General features: G+C 44.2%; 1 protein-coding gene across 3 annotated transcripts in view; it reads left to right on the top strand.

Annotated features, from left to right (window-relative positions):
• The first annotated feature begins 172 nt into the window (after positions 1-172).
• MLLT10 (MLLT10 histone lysine methyltransferase DOT1L cofactor) overlaps positions 173-22,694 on the top strand; it is a 125,429-nt gene continuing 102,907 nt past the window's right edge. Inside the window, exons 1-4 of one of the 3 annotated variants that reach the window (XM_068146337.1) lie at positions 173-222; positions 815-983; positions 4,690-4,769; positions 18,117-18,171. In XM_068146337.1, the coding sequence (XP_068002438.1) occupies positions 184-222; positions 815-983; positions 4,690-4,769; positions 18,117-18,171 (343 nt within the window). In that variant the 5' untranslated portion in view covers positions 173-183. Of the gene's footprint in view, positions 223-814; positions 984-4,689; positions 4,770-18,116; positions 18,172-22,694 lie in introns of those variants that run through there. The other 2 variants (XM_068146338.1, XM_068146340.1) reach the window with 2 other exon arrangements.

The raw sequence follows: 22,694 nt of genomic DNA, 5'->3' as shown, positions 1-22,694 counted from the left end.
GTCCGCCGCCTCCCCCCGCTGCCCGAGGGGAGGGGGGGCAGCAACCAGCCCGGCCACAGCTCTCCGGTGCTGGGGTGGGGAGGCGATTTCACACGGGCAGTGCTCCTCGACACGGGGCGCCTAAGGGTTAGGTCGGCCGAGGGCCCTCTGTGTGTGTGGGGCAGGCAGGGTTGTGTATGTGACATGTCTCGCCCAGGGGCCGAAGAGCAGCAACAGCTCGAGGTGGGTGCCCGAGCGGGGGCTGGGGCGCGGCTGGGGCGCGCCATCAGGTGCCCGGCAGCTCTTCCGGGCCGCGCGGGGGCGAGGCGAGGGGCTGGCGGGGGCCGCGCGCTCGCGCACGCTCTCTGGGCGCGGCCATTGGGGCCGTTGGGAGAAGGAGGAGGAGGAGGGGAGAGGGTAGCGGCGCGCGCGCTTAGCCGGCGCGCGCGTTCCGTGGGGCGGCTCTTGAAGCATCGCGAGGAGGCCCGGGCCCGGGCCTGCCCCGCGGGGGCGCGCACTGCGCCTGCGCGCCGGCCCCACTCCCCTCGCCTGTCTGCCTCTGCTTGCGGGGTGTCTTCCTCAGTGTGCTGCCGCCGGGCCGCCCCTGCCTGCTTGCCTGCTTTGCGTGATTGAAACGGCCTGGCCGGTCGGTCGGGCGGGGGCGAGCAGAGGCTTTCAGCCAGCGGTCATGGGCCCTAAATCATTGCCGTGGCGGCAGTGGCGGCGGCGGCGGCTGAGTGACTGAGGGGAGACACCGCCGGGGGAGGGGGGCAGGCAGGGGGTAGAGCGTGCGGTGTGCGTGGGTGGTGTTGACGACGGTGTTTTTAACCCTTAGATGGTCTCTAGCGAGCCGTTGCTGCTGCCTGTGTCACTGGAGGGCGAGTTCTCCAATAGCATGAAGGAGATGATCGGCGGCTGCTGCGTGTGCTCCGACGAGAGGGGCTGGGCCGAGAACCCGCTTGTCTACTGCGACGGGCATGGCTGCAATGTCGCAGTGCATCAAGGTGAGTAGGCAGGCGAGTGCCAGCTCACCTGCTCAAGTCCCTCGCTTCGCTACTTCCTTCTTAGCGTTCCCTATCTCCCTCTCTTGGGCCTTGCCCCCTCCTCCTCCCTGGCCTTCTTGGCTATTCCACCCCCCCTTCTCTGGCTTCCCGCGTCCAACTCCTTGTCACCCATGAAGCCTGTTTCCCTGTTTCTAGGGCCACGTGCTTTCTGGTCTGCCCTGTCCTGCCCTGTCATCCCATCCTCCAGCCTACTAATCTGTCTTTTTCTCCATTTGAGACTTGCTGTATTATGACTTACTATATGATGGCTACGAGAAAGAGGAAAAAAAAACCCTTCTATTTTTGATTTCCCCCTCCTCTTTTCCTGCTTTTTCTGTGTCTGTGCTTCCCAGTCTGCCATTGTACACTGTTAACAGCCTCAACGGCAGCAGCCCAAAGACTACTAAAAACCCCTTTCCTCATTTGCTGAACTTCTTGTTAATCTCTGTTGTGGCAGTTGTTGATGCATTTCTTTCTTCCTCTACTCGATCCATATTGTCCATGCCTTTCCCAAGTTAGAAAAATGTATTTGAGGGGTAGCCAGCGGGCCAGGAGAGTTTAGCACTGCGAGAGAGCAGTGTGTAGGAAAGACTTAGTTGTCATGTGATTTCTCCTTCTGCCTGCCTTTCCTTGAATGTCATTTGGTTTACGTTTCCTGGTAGATGAAGAGACTTCCTGTTGTGGTTCTGCAGGGGGAGGGTGTTAGTCGGAATGGCTGATGCTGGATTTGTTAGGATTAGTGGAGGCTGGTTGGTTGGTTTCCAGCTCGGTTCAAGAGCTGTCGCATTCCCTCTCCGTGTGACTGTCTTGTTTCTGTCAGTGCGGTGACTATTGTGAGAGCTGAGGGAGAGACTGGATTCTGCTGCTTACACTGTAAGAAAGGAAGTTGTGATGACTTTTGCTTTATGGTGGCAGCGATAAGGAATAGGACAGTAGCTTTTCTGTTCCGACTCCTGAGCAGCCATATGAACTCCGTGGCTGGCTCATTGACTCATTCTAGGTGGTGAGGAGACAGAAAATCCTAAATCCAGTTCATCAGTCTGAATGCTTAATGCATGTGAAAACACTACTAATGTGTGACTGAGACACACTTGCTCTTAAATTGTCTAGAAGATGATAGAATAACTGTTTCAGGTGTATACTCCTTTGTAAGCTAACAAGAAGTCATGAGAAATGATACTAGTTTAAGGAGATCTGAGAAAGAATTCAGTTATTCTTGTTGGATTGAATGCAGAAGAGAGATGACAAGATCTGTGAAATTAGTCTGGTCTTGAGTAATTTTCATTAAGAGCTGAGTGTTGTTAACCAGCAAGTTAACTCTGCTTTTGTGGAATCATAGGATCATGGGAAAGAGTACTAAAATATGATTACTTTTAGAAGTAGTACCTGAAGCAGCTAATACTTTTGCATTGTCTTGGGCATTTCCCTTTGCATCTAGAGTTATGCTAGTATTTTCAGTGAAAGAATTTAACCACAGCAGCAGCTGGAGCTGAAATAATGGACCAAAGTCCAACTTGGGAAGTATTCCTGATACAGAGATAGACTTCAGTAAATTGGATACAAGAATATTGAACCTTTTTTTTAAGGTCAAGTCCAAATCTGAATTTGAATCTGGCAGGAAGTGTTCAGATGCTAAATCCAGATGCTGTGTGGATGTCCTGAGAAGAGAGGAACTGCATGTTTTGATTTACTGTCACTAATGCTTGATGTTTTCCATTTTATTCCTCCTATGCATGAAGGTGGTGGAGGAAGCATGTGTACTCTTTTTGTAGGCTTTCTGTAGTAAAAGTCGTAGTCTTTATGGTTAAAGCCACTAGTTTGAAGTTCAGGCAGTGGTATTTCTTATGAGACACTATTAACTGCATATTTTTTTTTGTTACTATAATGATTTTTACTTCAGAGGAAAGCTCTTCTTAAGAGTTTAGTCATTGCCAAGCTGTGGAGGACGGAATCTCCATGTGTTTAAAGAAGCTTTGTGTAGTAGTGGAAATATAAAGCAAAAGAAGTTGTGGAACTCAAAAGATATCACAGTGTGTCAGAGCACAGAGCTGTGGTGGGTTCTTAGGGTCTAGTTGTATTCTGTTATGTTAGCAAAGACAAAAGCTCTCTTTGGTCTTTGCCCAACTTCTGTTGCCTTTGGATCTCATTGCCAGCCCTGCCCCTGAGTTGCATTCTGCAATTAGTTCCTTAGTCTGCACTAGCTCTTGCTAATCTGAAGGTGTGATTGCACATTTAAATTTCCCTTCTTAATTGCTAAAGAGGCAGTCCAGGTCCCCATTATCTGTGGTTAATGGAAACAAGATGCTTTTTCATAGAATCATAGAATGGCTTCAGTTGGAAGGGACCTTAAAGATCATCTAGTTCCAACCCCCTTCCTTAGGCAGGGAGACCACCTGCTAGACCAGGTTGCTCAAGGCCAATCCAGCCTGGCTTTGAAGACTTCCATGCTTGGAGCCTCCACAACTTCTCTGGGTGATAGCATCTTTCTCATGTTAAGAAACTATTGTACAGCAGAAAGGGCTTTGGTCTGTCAGTACTTGTCAGCATGTAGTCTTGGTATGACTACTTCTATGTGTATAATAGAAAATGATTTCATTGACTTTCCTTCACAGAGGAAAGGTGTATTAGCTAGATGTTTGTTATAATACTGTTGCATTACTGTAGTTATTTCAAACTAACACAAACTCACTGCTTTTTGTGTATATATTATTTATAGTTCCTTTTTTTTTTTTTGGTTACACACTAACCCCAGATTTTCCTATTTAAATAACGTGTTTGTTGGAAAGTGAGACACCAAGGTATGATGTCAAATTCAAGATTATATTTTGAGGAAAATATTGGACCTTTTGACTGTTACTAGTTGCTAAACCCATACAGATACTAGGATGTACTCTCAGCACTTGTGTTCTTGTATTTGTGTTCCCTCAGCAGTTCTTAGTTTCCATACCTGTGCATTTCAAATAGGAAAAAATAACGACAAAGAAGTAAATGCTTTATCTGGGGAGTTTCTTACCACAGTCTTGTTCAATATATATGAAAAAAGTACAGATGAGAGCCTTACAGAGAAATCTGCATGTTTTAAGACCTTTTTCCTCCAGATTTATGTTGCAGCCTGGCTATAGCTGCAACTAAACTAGCCCTGATCTTCAGTTTGTATTTACAGCTCCAGGTGAATTTTCAGGGGGGCCAAAGTAAACTTTGATATCTTTGTTCATTTTATTTGCAACTTAAGACCATGAAGAGAACTTGATACTAGCTAAGTGTATGAATGTTTTGTGACCAACTCAAATTTGTTGGTTGCTTCCATTTTTCTCTTAAAGGCTTTACTGCAAATGGTGAGTGTTTGTTGTTATGAAGTTTTACCTGTTTCACTGGTAAAGAAACAGCAAAATGGATCAACTATGAAACATTCCTGCTTTTAAGTGGTTATATTACTTCCTAATAAGTATTTATTTCTCAGATTTTACATAGATGCTGAAGTGGAAGCTGCTTGTACTTAATTTCTATTGCCATTGCAATAGGACTTGATGTGCAATGTGGAGATGTCCATTTGACTTACTAAAATGATATTTGATTAATGCTAAGCTTTTTTTATGTATTGTATTGTGATAGTCATATTGGTAGTGCTGCTTATGTTTGCTGAAATGTTTTGTCTTGTTCCAAACAGCTTGCTATGGAATTGTTCAAGTACCCACTGGACCTTGGTTTTGCAGGAAGTGTGAATCTCAGGAAAGAGCAGCCAGAGTGGTATGTGCTTTGTTTATTAAGTAATGACAGTTACAGTGCTTGTGTGGGTAATGTTTACTCAGGTATTTCAGTAATAGGAGAAAATAGCTTGCCTTTTTGTCCTAATTCCATCTAAATGCCATTTAGAGGGAATATGGTTCATCTCTTTTCAGTGGAAATATGTCACTGTCTCTGAGTATTCTGGTAATTCTGCAGGGTGTGTGTTGGAATAATTTTTTAGTTCCCCTCCTAGCTGCTTCAAAGATGATTTTGTTTTACCTGTGACACAGGTTTTGTGTAATTTTGTCAGTTTAAAACTTGCATACTTAGGTAGGGGGAGAAAAAATCTGTGTCAAATTAACAGCAACTTTAGATTGCCAGTTGAAAGCTTCAGTCTAGGAACACTTCACACTTCCCCAATAAGTAGTGTTCTTAATTTCAGAATCATAATTTTTTTTTTCTCTTTTAATTGTTTTATGGTAGGGGATTCAGGTAATCATTCTGAACAACAACAGAAAACTCCAGTGCTTTTTTTTTACCCCCCCTCTCTTGAAGCCATGAAGTTATTTTTGGTCAGACTTGTATGTTATATTAGCTCAGGATTGGACGTGGCACTTGGTGCCATGGTCTAGTCATGAGGTCTGTGGTGACAGGTTGGACTCCATGATCCTTGAGGTCACTTCCAACCTGCGTGATACTGTGTGATACTGTTACTAGATCAGGCTGCATGATATCAGGCATTTTTAGGAAAAGGGAATTGTGACTCTCACTACTTAGCACTTTTCAGCTTGTCTTCCAGCAAAAGATGAAGTGAGAGTATGTAGAAAGACAAAACTGTTCCTTTGCCTCTGAAAATACTTTTCATATGAAAGTTGGAAGAGAAGGTGGTGCAGCATCGTAGGGCAGTGATCAAATTGTTACTAGCAACAAGTGGAAGAGCCTCAGGCCAAATTTTCAGTTATTATCAGTGAGAGGCAGAGTGTTTACATGAGCTGTTTGCTGCACCTATTTCCTTTCCTAATACAAAGTACTAGAGAAATGGTAGGTGTGAATTTTGGCACAGGGCTGAAGAATCTTGTTCCTCTGCTTTGTCCCAACTTGCCGCTAACGTTTGTAACTCTGACTTTGTTACTCCTCCCAAAGCAGACTTGCTGGTGGGAGGGAGAAGAAATTGATTTCCATGTGCTCTCCAAGTACTTGACAACAGAACAACAAACCCACCACACTTGCTAGAGAAAGGCTGGGTCCTTTTTGTGCTGGGAAGACCATCAGCGATAGCAAGTTTTGAGAGCAGTGCGTTTTAATGTTGCTGAGTTTGAGATACACAGTGTGACAGCAAAGTTCAAAATACAGAGACATGTGAAAAGAGATGGTGGCTAGGAGGTGGATTCTTCTGGTGTGTGATAGGCAATTCTCATCAGGATTTAAGATATAGTTATTCCTGAGCTAATACAAGATGTCTTGCTGCCTTCTAATAGCCTCTTGAGTTTACCAGAGGGAATAGCTTCAATAGGTGTTATAGTGCTTTTCTGTGCTGTTTGAAGAAGAAATAGTGATGAACTTAACTGTATGTTCTGTTCATGTTTACACCTCACAGAGTCTGTTTATGGTACAGTTCAACAAGCTGCTAAGTGGTCTTGTTTTGAAAATGAAAATCTTTCCTGTGTGTAATGCAGTGTAGCTTTAAGTGGTTCTTGAGTCTAACTGCACGTGAGAGAGAACAGGTTGCTGACAGTTGAAGTTTAGTGAGTTAGAAACACAGTGACTGTCTCTCAGGTGTCTTGAAGCAGCCCTTAACATTCAGAAACTAAAATGAAGCTCTGGCTTCAGGGTGAGAACTGAAGCTTCAGTGTAACTGGTTTACCAGACAGAAGTTCTAATGTACATGATTGCAAAAGCAAACCTCCTTATCATCACTGTAGGAGACCAAAGCTTAGTTTTTGTGTTAGACTTTAGGAACAAAAAAAATCAGAATTAAATAACCATATGACATGTTTCTACTGACTTATTTTTAATCTTTAAAAATGCCTGAGTCTTGCACTCAAGGTGTATTTTTCCCTGCTGATGCTGTTTGCATTGTGTGGTTTTTGTTGTTTTGTGTTTTCTTTTTTTAAGCTGCAGTTACTGGACAAATCAACCCATTCTGATAAGAGACAAGGGTTAATTGCTTGCCCTAATGTTAGTCTTGCTTTCACAACTGAAAGAAATAGAGCATGGAGCTCATAACCCAGGAGCAATAACTCAACAGTGTGTAACTCATGTAGTTGGGTGAGCAGAGAACTTGGCTTCACAACAGGTTAGAGCAGTTGCTTTGAACTGCTGCACTCTAACATTTGCTATGCTGCTTGTCAGTGAAAGCAGTGGCTGATGTTTTGCAGCCACCCAAACCTCCTGGCTGGCTGACTTCTGCATTGTTGATAGTGAGGTAGGAGCCAGTAGCTTGGATTTTGAATGGTCAACTTCTAGTTGGAAAGCACTGTCCTGTGCCTGCCAAATCATGAGTCTTGACTCTAGCAGGGTCATGGTTTTGTGTGTGTGAGCAAAACTGTGATTTCATTTATTTTTTAACCTGGAGTGTTAATAGTAGACATATTGAGGTGTCTGATGGTAATTTGACTTACCTTATAATCATGCACTTTTTACTCTCAGTGTGTATGTTTTTAGCTAGTGCTGGAAAAGCCTTAGCTTTCCCTAAATCACCTATTTTGTTTCAGCTGACTTGTGGTGAGCTTGCAATATGAAGCTCTTCTAGGTGGGTAGCAATGACTCCCAGTTTTTCCTCTGTCAGTACCAGCTGCTATTGCCCTGCCCTTTTGACGTCTTCAGCTGTACCTGAACTCTGTCAGAAAGCAGAGCAGATATATGTTGATGTAAGAAGAAGTAATATTTGAGTCTGTGTGAGGATGTACACGTGGGATAGTGGGTAAGGGACTTTGGGTCCTATATTGGGAAGTTAGATGGTGTGTGTATTTTGGACTAGTAGTGCTGGTATCCAAAGAGAGACCAGAGATGCTAAGTTTAGGAATTGTAGCACAACTGTTGTTCCAAAAAGCTTTTCTTGCCCCCTCATCCCATCATGTGCCAAACATCTTTCTTGATGATCTTATTTTAAGAATGGTTTAATTATGTATGTAGCAGGGTATAAATAGACAGTGTGCTTATGGTTTACTTCAATTATGTATGTAGCAGGGTATGAATAGACAATGTGCTTATGGTTTACTGCGAGCTTTTAGTATTCAAGTTTATCATGAAGGAGCTGGCTTAATCCATGTGATGGAGATAGCAGGCAGCTCAGGCATACAGCATTTCCACTAACAGTTAGCTTGATCACACTTAAAGGCCGGTCCTAGTGAATTCAACTCAGTTCAGAGGGACCAGGAGATCTCAGTACTGAATGTCAGTGTTATGAATCCTAGGAATTTTTACTACCTGAAGCACACCTCAGCTTGTACATGTGAAGTTAGATGGCTTACATTGCAAGGGAGTTAATATGCTATTGATCTGCTTCATTGGAGTATGGCTATTATCAGCTTGTCATTGCTTCTGGAAGATTCAGTCTGGTCTTAGTGCAGATTCCTCTAACCTCATAAGGCTGGTAGGTTTTTCCCCTTGGTATTTTTTCTGTTTGTTTTTGACAGGGTGGCTTAGGAAATTGTATGGAGCACTGGCCCAGGAATGAGCTGGCACATTCATGCAACACTGTGGCTTGTCTAGTAAAGACACCTGGATTTTAGTCCCAGGGAATGTCTTGAGGGAGCTGTGACTCCATGTGGAGTCAGCCACATAAGGTTAGCGATAGCATTCACCAGGATCTCAGATGAATCTAGTGGAAGTGGTGTCTCTGAACATGTATGTGTGTTTCATAGAATGGTTTGGGTTGGAAGGGACCTTAAAGATCATCTAGTTCCAACCCCTACCATGGGCAGGGACACCTCCTGCTAGACCAGGTTTTTCAAGGCCTCATCCATCCTGGTTTTGAACACTTACAGGGTTTGGAGCCTTCACAACCTCACTGAGCAATTTGTTCCAGTGTCTCACCACCCTTATAGGGAAGAACTTCTTCCTTATGTTTAATCTAAATCAAGCTTCTTCCAGTTTGAAGCCATTACCCCTTGTCCTGTCACTACCAACCTTTGTAGAAAGTCCCTCTCCAGTTGTCCTGTAGTCCCTTTCAAATACTGGAAGGCTGTTCCAAGGTCTTCATGGAAGTCATCTCTTTTCCAGACTGAACAACCCTAACCCTCTCAGCCTGTCTTCATAGCAGAGGTGCTCCAGCACTGTGGTTATCATTGTGGCCCTCCATAGCCTTCTCATAGTCTTCTAATGCTTCTCATTAACAATTGTGTATGCTGATAATTTGGAACTCTGGAACATCTAGCAGGACTTACTAGTCCTAAATATACAGTGGGAGATTTATGGCTTTGAATTTGTGAAGCTGGAGTGGCTGGGGTTTGCTACCTGCTGTGTGTCATCACTGTGTTGCATTGTGCACTCTGCATTCTCTCTCTAGTTGCCATGCATGTACTGAGTGAAAGTATGACTAAATGTCACCTGTAGTACTTACTGGATGGCCTTGGAAGAATGCTGATTTGCACGTTGAGTGCCTCTAATCTTCTTGTCATAGTCTGTAAATTTATTATCTGTAGTAGATTTTTTTGACAGAGCTAACTGAATCTGCATATATTTTCATCTGATGCCTTGATAAGGAGAGCTAGGTCGAGTGTCTTTAATTTATCCAGGTATAAGACCCAAAATGCTTCAGGTAGTCAGTCTGTTTTTCTTTTACTTGTCAACTGTCTGCTTTAAAAAAAAACTTTTCTCCTTCTCCTGGGACAGCTGACTGAATAGAGATGGGGCAGGGATTTGGCAAATTTGTCAGCATCAAGAAATGATTATTTGAAGATGGAGATGACTTAATTCCTTAAGTTGTCAAGTTGCAGAACATAGCACTTTCCGAGAGCAGTACTGACAGCCTGCGTTCGTTTGCTCTATTAGTGGTGTCAGCCAGTTGGGGATTCTGGAAAGTGGCAGAAGATCTGATTCCTGTTGGTTCTTCATTGTGGCTCATAAATACTGGAGTCTGGTGCAAATCTTGGTCTGGAAACACTGGAACTTTAGTTTGCCTCTCTTCAGATACCTTGGTTGAAAAATGGTGTACTTAGCTAATTACTGACTTCTTCAAATACTTGCATGGTTGCAGGCTATCTTGGAAGGCATTGAGGGGCTGGAGCAGGTCCAGAAAATGGCAACAAAGCTGGTGAAGGGTTTGGAGAGCAGGTCTGGTGAACAGCAGCTGAGGAAACTGGGGTTGTTTAGTGCTGAGAAGAGGTGGCTGAAGGGAAACCTCATTGCTCTCTACAACTCCCTGAACAAAGGAGGTTTGAGTCAGGTAGGGTTGGTCTCCTCTCCCCAGTGACAGGTGATAGGATGAGAGGAAATGGATTCAGGCTGCACCAGGGAAGATTTTAGGTTGGAGATTAGAGGAAACTTTTTGACTGACAGGGTTCTCAGCCACTGGCACAGGCTGCCCAGGGAGGTGGCTGAATCCCCATCCCTGGAGCTGTTTCAAAGGGGCAGAGATGTGGTGCTGAGGGACATGGCTTAGCCCCAGCCATGGAAGAGTTAGAGAATGGTTGGACCTGGTGATCTTACTGGTCTTTTCCACCTGAAATGATTCTGTGATTCTAAGATGGTTTGAAAGGGTGAATGGAAAGATGAGATGTCACTGGCTTCTGGGGGCTGGACTAAGTTATTGCCACCAGATGTAGACATGGTCAGTCTGGTACGCATCCTGTTGCTGGGCTACTTTCTGTGCTAACAGCCTCGGAGTTCTCATCTACTGTTAGTTTATGCCAAAATCTAAATTCCCAGTGTGCTGGTTTGCCCCACTCTGTAAATATATCTGGGTTTTTCTCTTCCTGGTGGTTTAATCTTGTAAAACTTTCCTTGTAGGCTCCAAGGCATTTGTTTGTCCTTCTGTAGATGCTCTCTCGGTGAATTTGAGTTAGATTTTCTCTTAAATGTCATCTAATTGTCTGTGGTGTACTTAATGTTTTTTTTCTGTAAGAGTCTCTGTAGTATTGTGCTATGTTTACACTGATTGTTTGGCATCATATTTACCTGGGTCTGACACAAATTGACCCCTAAAATGACCTTATTTTTTCCCCAGGTTTAGTAGAGGGAAAGCAGAGTTTTTCTTACAAACATTGGAAAGATACTACTGAAAATGTGGTGGGCTTTTAAGAGCACTTTTTTTCCCCCCCACCCCTCAAAAAAAAGGGGCCAAAACACCAGGGGAAAGTGGGCCATGGAAAGAAAAGTATAAAAGGAAGATGAGAAAATGTAAGACTTCTCTCTGGAGAAGATGGAATACTAATTTGACACCCATGGGAGGAGAAGGAAGATAAATGGTGTAGGGGAAGTGTTAGTTTGATGGTCGGACTTGGTGATCTTAGAGGTGTTTTCCAACTGCAATAATTCTGTCATTCTAAGGAATAGCTAAAAGTGTTTTGAGCTTAGAAGAGAGTGTTTTCATCCAGAAGTGAGTCAAGAACCTCGACTAGATAGGTGTAGTGAGGATGATGCATGTGCAGCATTGGTGTGACTGAAACTCCAGACATGATTTGTGATCAGCTTTGTATCCAGAGCCCTTTTCTAGATAGCTTTTTTTCCCCTCATTTCCTCCCCATTATTACTATTTTTTGACAGCAATGGATGTGTGCCTGACAGCATTAAATTATCTTACATGAAATAACTACTCATGTGGATGTCTTTACCCTTCTAAACCATTTTTAACCCAGTAATCTGAAGTAGTAGGATATAAGACTTTCTAGCATGTTCAGAATCTACAGGATGGGGAAATACAGCTATTTGGAAGGAAATTCAGAAGTAAAGCAATGCCATGACTTCTGCTTGGCAGTTCCCTCCTCCTAGGTTAATTTTAAAGTAACAAGGATTTGATGGAGTGTGTTTAGGGTTTATTTTTACTCAAATGTGAACAACAACTCACAACAAACCCAGACAGATTTAACCCCTTTGCTGTTGGGTTAATGGTTAACAGAAGCAGCAGAATAAAATGTTTTGTCTGTCAGGTTTAAACTCCTGTTGGTGAGAGGATTGAAGGCGATGGAGTGTCAGGTTTCAAGAAGTGTGATGCTCATTTTGTGTAGCTTACTGGTTTGTTGTTTGTAACTTCCAGGGCCGTGTATTGCAGTCTCTCAAAGCTATGCCCTTTCAGTTAAATGCTGCTGTGTGTTTCGGTTTTGTTTTTGCTTTATTTTTCTCTCTTGTCAAGCAATCCGAAACAAATTCTGTCATCAGAATGTACTTTGGATAAAACATTACCCCTGCTCTGGAGGTGTGAGTGTCCTGCTGAGTATAGTACAGCTTGGGAGGGGAAAGCCACTTGTGAACTAAACAGTTTGTGTGTGTGACTGATGCTGGTTAAAAAAGATGCTGTCCAGAGGAATGTCAGCTGGCCTGATGCTGGTTAAAAACGATCTTGTCCAGAGGAATGTCAGCTGGCCTAACGTGCTTGACTCTGGGCCCAAGAAAAATGTCCCATTTACTGCTGAGTTGCACGTAGCTTCTTCCAGGCGTGGGGTGTGGTTTGTTTTGGTTTTGTTTGGTTTGCTTTTTTCTTTCTGGTGTGTGGGAGTGTGTGGGGGTTAGTTGTGTGTTGGGTATTTATTGTTTTGTTAGGCCCTTGGTTGTAATTCCAGCCTCAGTCGTAGGCAGCATAGCTGATGCCACCTCCTGAGCAGAACGGTTGTATCCTTGCCTTACTCCCTGTCTGTGCTCCCGTGAGGCTTTTTTATCTGGCACTGTTGTTTCTGCAGCCTTCTGAAAGATGGCATTAAGAAGCAATCTGGCTGAGAAGAAAGTGTTTAATTTGTAGTTTGATTAGGATTTCTGTGGGGTCACATGAATGCCCTTTCCAGAGCAAGGGCAGCAGGAGAAAGTACACAGCAGGGGACGGCCAGTGATGATATTCTGGCAGCAGTGCGCACTTATGTTAGCATAAAGTGAGCCTGAAGGCAGGTCAGCTGGAATTGCAGCCTGGCTCCTCAGCTAACTTGGGGGAACTGTGGTCTATTTAATCTGCTGTGGATCTTGTGGTGGTTAGATTAACAGGTCATACTGAGATGCACAGTTTATTGCCTCATTGCAATGCTGGGAATTCAGTCCTGCAGGACTTCACTTGGCTGACAGTTGTTATTCAGGTGAATGGTTTTGCTGGCCCAGCTTGGAGCAGAATTGGGTAAATCACTTGCACAAGAGCTCTTTGACCTTTGTTTCCTTTACAAGAGATAGCATATAATGTACGTCTGCAGATGATGCAGTATGAAACTTGCTCCAAATTCACGGAACCCTGAGGGAAAAACAGTGCTATGTTCCAACTGTTATCTTTTTTTACTCCTTTTTGACTTGTATAGTCTTGTTCTTGTTTATCTTCCCTACCTACTACATGTCTTGTGCTCATTCTCTTCATTTCAAGATGAGTAAGGTAGTCTGTTGGATTAAATCAGCTTCTTTATGCCTTTCCCAGAATAACAGAGTGGTGGGGGTTGGAAGGGACCTCTGGAGATGATGTAGTCCAGCCCCCCTGCTAAAACAGGGTCACCTCTCCAGAGAAGGAGACTTCTTGACCTCTATGGGCAGCTTGCTCCAGGGCTTTGGCACTCTCAAGGTAAAGAAATTTCTCCTTAAGTTCAAGGAACCTCTTGGCTCCACTGTTTAGATAACAATCCGCATTGAGAAGGTCCCCTCTAAGGCTGCTCTTCTGCAGGGGAAACAGCCCCAGGTCTCAGTCTCTTAGGAGAACCTAAGAGAGATGCAGCAGTCCTGTTGTTTTTTTTGTAGCCTCTGCAGGACTCCAGTAGTTCCATGTCTCTTTTGAACTGGGGAGCCCAGAACTAAACCCAGTACTTCAGATGTGGCCTCAGTAGGGCAGAGTTGAGGGGGAGGAGAACCTGCTGAATGACAGCACAGCCTTCTGGTGTGTCAGCCACTCCTTCCATTTTTGTATCATCAGTGAACTTGCCGAGGATTCATTTTGTCCCTCCTCACCCATAAGCTCTCCAGTTGTTCTTCATCTCCCCTAGGCAGAGCTCAAGATGCTATTTTACGTAAGGGGCAACTCCACCACCTTTCCTTGCTGTCCTGTCTTTCCTAGACAGTCTGTAGCCACCCATGACAGCATTGCAGTCACACCAGCATCCCACCATGTGTCTGTAACTGCAGTGAGATCATGGCCCTGTGCCCACACACAGATCTCCAGTTTATCCCCCATGCTGCCTGCACTGGCGTTGCAGGCATTTCAGAGAGGCAGTTGAGCTTGCAGGTCTCCTGGAGAGGTGCAAGAGCATCCACCACAACCATCCACACCTTTGAGGTGGTTGGCTGTCTGACTTTCATCTGGGAAAGCAGCTGAGGAACATTTATCCCTGCTCTGGTTGGCCTTGCCTTTACTTCCAGTTGAAAAATTGTTAGAGTTAGGTTAAGCAAAAAGCCTGGAGGAATTCGATTTGTCTGGTGTTACCTTCTGCTAGTTAAGGTCACTCTTAGTCCTGGCTGAAATAGGCATTTAACTAAATTGAGGGAGAAAACTTGGTGCCACAATGCAATAGAGCCAAACTGGACTGTAACTAATTCCATGCAGGAAGGTGGATTTGCTTACTTCCTACTTTACTGTCCTTGTTTTGGTCTTCTGGTCTTGGAACTTCTTTCTGCTGGATATCCGTAGTGGATGCTTCCACTCTTTTTTAATCTCCACTTTGATGTTCTTTATTTCTTTTTAGTTATTTCTACTCTTTATATCAATGACAGAACAGTGTTTCATTCTCCTTCTGCATGGGCCTCCCCTGCTTTCTGACCACTTCCAGTCTCTGCTGGGTGACCATCAGAAGAGTAATGAGGGAGGACCTAATGGACCTAAGTCCTAATAGAAGTGCAAGACAAAACAAAATGAGTTGAAACTGAGCTCTTATAACTGGAGTGTGCTTAACTGTACTGTGTAAAGGGCTGGGTCAGTTCCTTGCAGCTTAGTCTCCTGTCATTATTTGCATTTTTTTCAGTTTCATGGCACATTTGCTAAAGAAGTTTGCTGTCTCTTTGCTTGTTAGGCTGCAGTGCTGTGCCTCTAATGCAGCTGATGCTGGGATTATGCTTAAATTGCATCAGTGATATGACAGGAATAAAAAATATCAGGGAGAAAAAGTTGATTTCACTTCACTGACTGGTTTAAGGGTCAGCCTTACAGACAGCTGGATCAGCAGCTGAGGGAGTGGTGGAAGGAGAAATTGGTAAGGGAGGGGTAAAGGGAAGAAGAGAACCTCCTGAACTGGTTTTGCCACTAGTGAAAATGTATGTCAAACTTTCACAGGCTTGGGGAAGGTGGGGCAAGGTAGGCTTGTGTTAACAGCCTGCCTTGTCTCAGTGGTAGGTATGTCATCTCTGCTGCCAGTTTGTAGCTCTGGGGTGGGGATAAACTTTATTGTACTGTCATCATCAATATACAGCAGGCTTCTCACTTGAGAATCTGGTTCAGTGCATGGAGAATTTACTGCAATGAGCCTGCTGCTGGCTGCCTCCCAGCACCTAGTGTTCAGTGCTTAGATGCAGCTCACATCCATACTGCATGTGCAGGGTTTGTTTAAAATGATCAGTTCAGTGGTGAGGAAGTCCTTATAATCCTGACTTTTAAAAAGTGGTGTAATGCTCCCCATCTGCAGGCAGTTTGCAGGGTGGTTCAGAAGCTTCTAACAACTTTTCTCTCTTAATTTCACCATAGACTTAATGCTATCTTACAGTAAATTGCTGCTTGTTTCAGTGAGTGAAGGTGAGGAAGAGATGAGTGAAGCAAAAGACACAAAGCAGCAGTCCTAAAAGTGGTTCTTCCTGTGTGCAACTGTGCTATACACTGGGCAGAAATAATTGATGATCTTTTCTGCTCTTTGTGAAAGCCTGATTTCTGCTAATACAAAGTATCTTACAATAGAATGGTAGAATGGTTTGAGCTGGAAGGGACCTTAAAGATCATCTAGTTACAACCCCTCTGCCATGAGCCAGGGACACCTCCTGTTAGACTGGATTGCCCAAGGCCTCATCCAACCTGGTATTGAATGTTTCCATGTTTGGAGCCTCTACAGTTACTCTGGCCAACCTATTCCAGTGTCTCACTCCCCTTGTGGAAAATGTCTTCCTGGTGTCTAATAGATAGCCCTTCAGCCATATGAATTTCAGGAATGGAATTTCTCATTCCTCAAATAAGTTTGGGCAGCCAGTTTCTGAGCTACTTCAAGCATCATAGGCTTCTTTATCTAGCGACTTATCAGCTGGTAACAGAGCACAGTACTGGTCAGGTAACACAGAGCTGATCTGTACTGATGCTGGACGCCCCTCTCCATTTGAAGGAGGTGGTGTTAAGATTGCATTTGATGATCAGACCATTGGTCAGTTTCTTAAAAGGCTTGTTAGATTGGTGTGCTCTCAGCTGCCCTTGATCTGTGAGCACATAGAGGGTTCAATTAGGTACAGGACCTCCTGTAATGGTGTTCCTTTGCATGTCATTTGGTGCAATTAAAGTGGAATGTATGCCAAACCTGTTCCATTTCTGTCATGTCTGGACTGGTATGGCATTGGTCCACACTGCTCTAGGACACTTAGAGATAAATTTGCTATTAGGAACTTGATAAAGGCAGTGATAGCAGGAAGAAGGCACTGATGTGATCCTGGTCTGTGTCAGAAGAATGTGATGTCAAACTGCACGTTTCCAGACTTGCAGTCTTGGGGAATTTCAAGGATGTGTCACCTTCTGACCTCCTTTTTTTCCAGGACAGAAAATGAGATTGGATTTTTGGGCTGAGAGTCAGCAGAGACCGTGAAGTCAGCCATGGTGTGTGCAGTCTGATGGTGGTATCTCTGGCACATCTTTGTGGCTGACCACCTTGGTGAATGCAGAGATCCTAGGCCAAGGGGACAAAGCAGGGAGTCTTTGGACTGCACCCACATTCCTTACCAAGCTAGTCTATGCCATGCTGTAGCTTTTGCAGGCTTGTCTTCAGAATTCCAGGGTCTGAAATTGTAGAATCATAGAATGGCTTAAGTTGGAAGGGACCTTAGAGATCATCTGCTCCAACCTTGGTGCCTCTCAACTAGGCTTGATTACTCAAATCCTCATCCAGCCCGGCCTTGAACACCTCCAGGGGACCTCTCTGGGCAACCTGTTCCAGTGTTTCACCACCCTCCTACTGAAGAACTTCTTCCTACAATCCAGTCTAACCCTACCCTCCCTCAGCTTAAAACCATTCCCCCTTGTTCTGTTGCTGGACACCCTTATGAAAAGTCCCTCTCCAGCCCTACTGTTGATGCCTTTCAGTTACTGGACTTAGAGGCAGAACTGCAAGTAGCTTAAATGTTTATGTATCTCATAGCTTCAAGATCTTTGGACACAACAACCCCATGCAGAGCTACAGGCTGGGGTTGGAGTGGCTGGAGAGCTGCCAAACAGAGAGGGACCTGGGGGTGCTGGTTGACAGCTGCCTAAACATGAGCCAGCAGTGTGCCCAGGTGGCCAAGAAGGCCAATGGCATCCTGGCCTGCATCAGGAATAGTGTGGCCAGCAGGAGCAGGGAAGTCATTGTACCCTTGTACTCTGCACTGGTTAGGCCACACCTTGAGTCCTGTGTCCAGTTCTGGGCCCCTCAGTTTAAGGAGGACATTGAGACACTTGAAGGTGTCCAGAGAAGGGCAACAAGGCTGGGGAGAGGCCTTGAAAACAGCCCTATAAGGAGAGGCTGAGGGAGCTGGGATTGTTTAGCCTGGAGAAGAGGAGGCTCAGGGGTGACCTCATTGCCCTCTACAACTACCTGAAAGGTGGTTGTAGCCAGGAAAGGGTTGGTCTCTTCTCTCAAGCAACCAGCACCAGAACAAGGGGACACAGTCTCAAGCTGCACCAGGGGAAGTTTAAGCTGGAGGTGAGGAGAAAGTTCTTCACTGTGAAAGTTGTTTGCCATTGGAATGTGCTGCCCAGGAAGGTGGTGGAATCCCCATCCCTGGAGGTGTTCAAGAGGGGCTTGGATCTGGCACTTGGTGCCATGGTCTATTTATGAGGTCTGTGGTGACAGGTTGGACTGGATGATCTTTGAGGTCTCTTCCAACCTTGGTGATTCTGTGACACTGTGAAACTTTGTGGCAAACTACCATTAATATTCCAGCCAAGGTTAAGGGAGAACACACTCATTGGCTTCTAAAGAATGGTTGCTCCTTAATGTCAGCTAACAGTTTTGATGTGTGTGGTTTCTTTCTCAATGCTCATGTGATCATTCCATTTTTTTTATTTTATTTTTGCCTTTTTTTTTTCCCTAGAGATGTGAATTATGCCCTCATAAGGATGGTGCTTTAAAGAGAACAGATAATGGGGGTAAGTTTTATTCTTACTTTGTTTTGGTTTGTTTTTTTCCCCAATTTTTTCTTTTTTTCTTTTGGTGTGAACTCTCTTTATTTTTCTGTAGGGGAAATAAGGCTCTTGGAAAAAAACAAACCAATATTTATAGGGACCTTAAAGGTGAATGATAAGAGTGGCTGGTCTGGATAGGGAGAACTAGTCTGCAGTTGCAGTAACTTTTAATTTGTCTAGTTCTAGTTTGGGAACATAAATCATTATTCCTTAATGTTATTTTTATGGGGGAAAAGAAAGTGACAGTGAAGGAGGAAATCTTTTAACACAAGATTTTAATGACCAAAAAGGATAAATTTAGGGGGAGGTGGAATTTGCAAGTTTCTAGAAAACTGTTGAAAGTGCCCCTCTCAAGGAGAAGAGTGGAATTTTTCTGCCTGTGGCCCTGACTGAATGCACCAGTGCACTTCCAGAGGACAGCTCTTTCCTGCTTCATTTGCTAGTAGCTTCTGTAACAAAGAAGTTGAAGCCTAAAAGTTGCTGTAGTGATTACCTGTCCTTTGCATCTTTCTAATGTCATCATTCAAGTTCTCATCACTCCTGCTCAGCAGAACTGCTCTAGAAAGTCTCCATTACATCTCCTGTCCTGGTTATGTTTATACTAATAGCTGGGTGATAGGAGGGAAAAATTCCAATTAACTTCTCAATCCCTTCTGGAATTCCTTCTCTCTTTACTAGGTACTTCTAAATTCCTGTCCATCATCTACCTGTAAATAGCCTGGTCATTTTGATACTGAGCCCTTGCTCTTGTGAGAGGAGAAAGTATGATCAGGATTCTGGAGTTCATTTGGACAGTCTGTGTCAGTTGTATTCTGTGTGGGTAATATTCTAACTGATTTCTGTCTTGGCTTAGTATTGATTCAGCTTTGCTATTTCTCTTGCAGTAGAGGTGTGGGAGCACAGAGCCTTCTTGTGTCTGAGCTAAGCTACCTTTCCCTTGTCTGCACTTGGACTGCAGTGTCCACCCTTCCAGTGTGTGCTATCTCAAACCTGCTAGTGAATCTAGTGTCCTCTGGGAGTGTTGTTTTACCCACTGAGCTTTTTCTGTAGGGTTCCACAGTTCTGCTAACCTGCATTAAGGCACTGTTACTACAGGGAAGATCCTTGCTGTACATTGCTTACTCTTCCTTTGTGATGCTGCTAGCATTTAAAACTCCTATTTTCTACTATGGGTTCATTTTCAGCTGAATGAAATCAGTTCCCTGCCCCAGCTGAGGATGCTGATGGTGATCCTGTTCCTTTAGCAGCAGTCTGTGTATCAGCCCTCTTAGGTCAGTTGCACAGCTGTGACTGAGAGCAACCTGATCTTCCAGCTCTTCTGTGATGGTGTTATCTTGCCTTTAAGAGTTCTGGGGCACTATGAGGCATATGTGACAAAATAATCTGGGAATCAAACTTGTGTTGTTTTGAAGTGTGGCTAACTAGAAAATCACAGTGACAAAAGTCACAGAACTTGGGAGGGACCTCTAGAGATTGAGGCAGACCCCGCACCAGAGCAGGTTCATCCTGTGCACAGAATGGCATGACTCCAGAGATGGAGATTCCACCACTTCTCTGAGCAGAGCAGTGATCATGCTGTATGGTGTGATTGTGTTGATGTGTTGTGTCCTTTTTTCAATCCTCCCCTTGTACCCCCAAGTGATGTCAAGTTCTTTTGTGTGCAGTCTTTCTCCTCCCTCTCCTTTTCCTGCTCTGTTCCTGTTTATCTGACTTTCTGGAGATCAGCACTTCCTTAATTTGGTTTTAGGTTTTATATTTCTGCTTGGAGACATCTCAGTACCTTAGCCCTGCTTTGTCAGTACACTTGCTGAGTGTTAACGTTGGGTTCTTCAGTAGCAGCTGTGGCAAATATGGAATTGGAGTGATACCATGAACACAGTATTCTTGGAGCAGTACTGTCATGGCTCTTAGAACTTGAAAGTGCCAGCCAGATGTAGTAAGAGGAGAGGAGCATATCATGGAGGCCAAACAGCATTTGGCCTGCTCTCTTTATCAGTACCAACTAGATTCTTGGGAAGATTCTTCTGTGCCTTCTCAGAATACTTTGCTGGTCTGCAAGTATTTATGCTTTAGGATTTCTTGAACCAAGGCTGATGGTATTTCTGTGTTCAACGGAGGAAGAGTCCACCACACCATGAATGACTCCACTTCTGTGTCAAGGTTTAGTGCCCATAATGTTGTGTGGCAAGGCATTTTGTAGTCTAGCTGTATGCTGGTTTGTTTTGGACCTGTTAACTCGTGGTTTCATTTGATGCCACGTGGAACTTGCTGAGTGACAGGAAGTGACAAACAGCAGTAGTTACTCTGTGTTCACCTTTTCAGTACCTCTTCTGGCTCTGTAGGCCTCTGTCATATTCTTTGGTCTCTTTTTGGAATGAGGGAGGCCAGACTGATGGGGCATTCCTTCTACAGGGAAATGCTTGTTGCTTTTCCCCTTCTCTGTGTCTTCCAAATAATACTTAATCCAGAGCTGAATGGGACATTTTAGACAAGCAAATCTACTGGATGGGATTCCGTGGACTCTCCAGACTGCAGAAGGCTTACAGTGTGGTTTAGTGTTCCCTATCACTGACTACTGGTGTAATGATGGGTCACCATTTTTTTGGTACAGTGTTTTCTCATTCAATACAGAATATTTTCACTAGCCTGAACAATCAAACTGCCTCAAAACTAGGATCTTGAAACTGGAGCAAACATACTGATTTTAGCAAGGCTTTTGCATGAAGAATGTTCTGTAAATTGAGTCCACTGTTTGCTACCTTTGCTTTGAGAATAGAAGAGAATCATGAAATCACAGAATTGTTTTGGTTAGAAAGGACCTTTAATCAAGTCCAGCTACTACTGAACTTTACAAAAGGCTGGTGCTAAACCATGTCCCCCAGCACCACTTCTCTGCCTCATTTCAACACCTTCAGGGATGGGAATTCAACCACCTTCCTGGGGAACCCATTCTAGTGGCTGAGAGCTCTTACAGTGAATAATTTTCTTCTAATCTTCAATCTAAGCCTGCTTTTGGGCAACTTGTGACTATTTTCTCTTGTCCTATCACTTGTTACTAGGAAGAAAGGACCAACCCCCGCCTGGCTCTAGCCTCCTTTGTTCAGGGAGTTGTAGAGAGCAATGAGGTCTCCCCCCAGCCTCCTCTTCTCAGCACTAAACAACCCGAGTTCCCTCAGCTGTTCCTCACCAGACCTGCTCTCCAAACCCTTCACCAGCTTTGTTGCCCTTCTCTGGACCTACTCCAGCTCCTCAATGTCTTTCTTGGAGTGAGGGACCCAATACTGAACCCAGGACTCAAGGTGTGGCCTCACCAGTGCTGAGTACGGGGGAACCATCACTTCCCTATTTGTGCTGGTCACACTAGTCTCAATCCCAGCCAGGATGCCGGTGGCCTTGTTGGCTGCCTGAACACAAAGTGGCTCACCTTCAGCTGACTATGGACAGGGGTAATTTACATTTTTGGGGCATTAACTATTTTTACAGCTGTAGGTGAATCATGAGTATTTGGGTTGTTGGAAGTGGAGTGTGTGATAGGGGAAGTTCAGTTAACCTGGATAATAGTGACTCTGTTAGCAAAGTGTTTCCTAGGCAATGTTGTGGTAGCATTCCACATAGTGTTGGAAACTCATGCAGGTGATTCTACACCAAGTTGCTAGTGTGTCTGGATCTGGATGGACTAAAGAGTTCATGTGATGGGCCGAGTGGAAATGTAGTTTTTCTGGTACTCATGGCTTTTTTTGGTACTTGGAGAGTACACAATGCCTGGTTTTGGCTTGGTGATGGCTGCTGTTACAGTTAGAACCTGCAGTGAGCCCAATGAGAGAATTTTGTCTGGATTTGAGCAGAATACATCCTAGTGTGCGTCAGTGTCCCTCCTGTGCTTTCCCCTTGTCAGAGACTGATGCAGTTTAGCTGTCAGAGGGTAATCTGTGCTAAGGATTGTGAAAAGTTGACTGTATTTAGCTGCACATTTGATTGATTAATTAATTTGAGTAGTGAGACATTGCCTAGTAATGGTCAGAATGATAGAAATTTTAGGAATGTGCTTTGAATGTATTTTGGTGCATAGATAGCTGCAAGATGCAGCTATGGTTAAGGACCAAAAATAGTCTTCCCTATCTGTGGACTTTGTGGAATTAATTTGTACAGAAACATTAAGACTTGTTCAGTGTTCAGAGACAGCAGCTCTAGAAATTCTGTTGGATTATTTACTGCTTAGGTTCTTCCTTCCCCTTTTTCCCCTCTCCCCCCCTCGCACTCCCCCTTTAATTTCCTTTTTCGTTATTTTATTTGGTCTCCGTTTTTCCTTCTCCTTCCGTTTTTCCTTCTCCTTCCGTTTTTCCTTCTCCTTCCATTTTTCCTTCTCCTTCCGTTTTTCCTTCTCCTTCCGTTTTTCCTTCTCCTTCCGTTTTTCCTTCTCCTTCCGTTTTTCCTTCTCCTTCCGTTTTTCCTTCTCCTTCCGTTTTTCCTTCTCCTTCCGTTTTTGT

Source organism: Melanerpes formicivorus, unplaced genomic scaffold, assembly GCF_026170545.1.
Source record: "Melanerpes formicivorus ecotype bairdi unplaced genomic scaffold, bMelFor1.0.p_v2 SCAF_13, whole genome shotgun sequence".
NCBI lineage: Eukaryota > Metazoa > Chordata > Aves > Piciformes > Picidae > Melanerpes > Melanerpes formicivorus.
The sequence above is the reverse complement of the archived record's forward strand: the minus strand, read 5'-3'. Positions and strand labels throughout refer to the sequence as shown.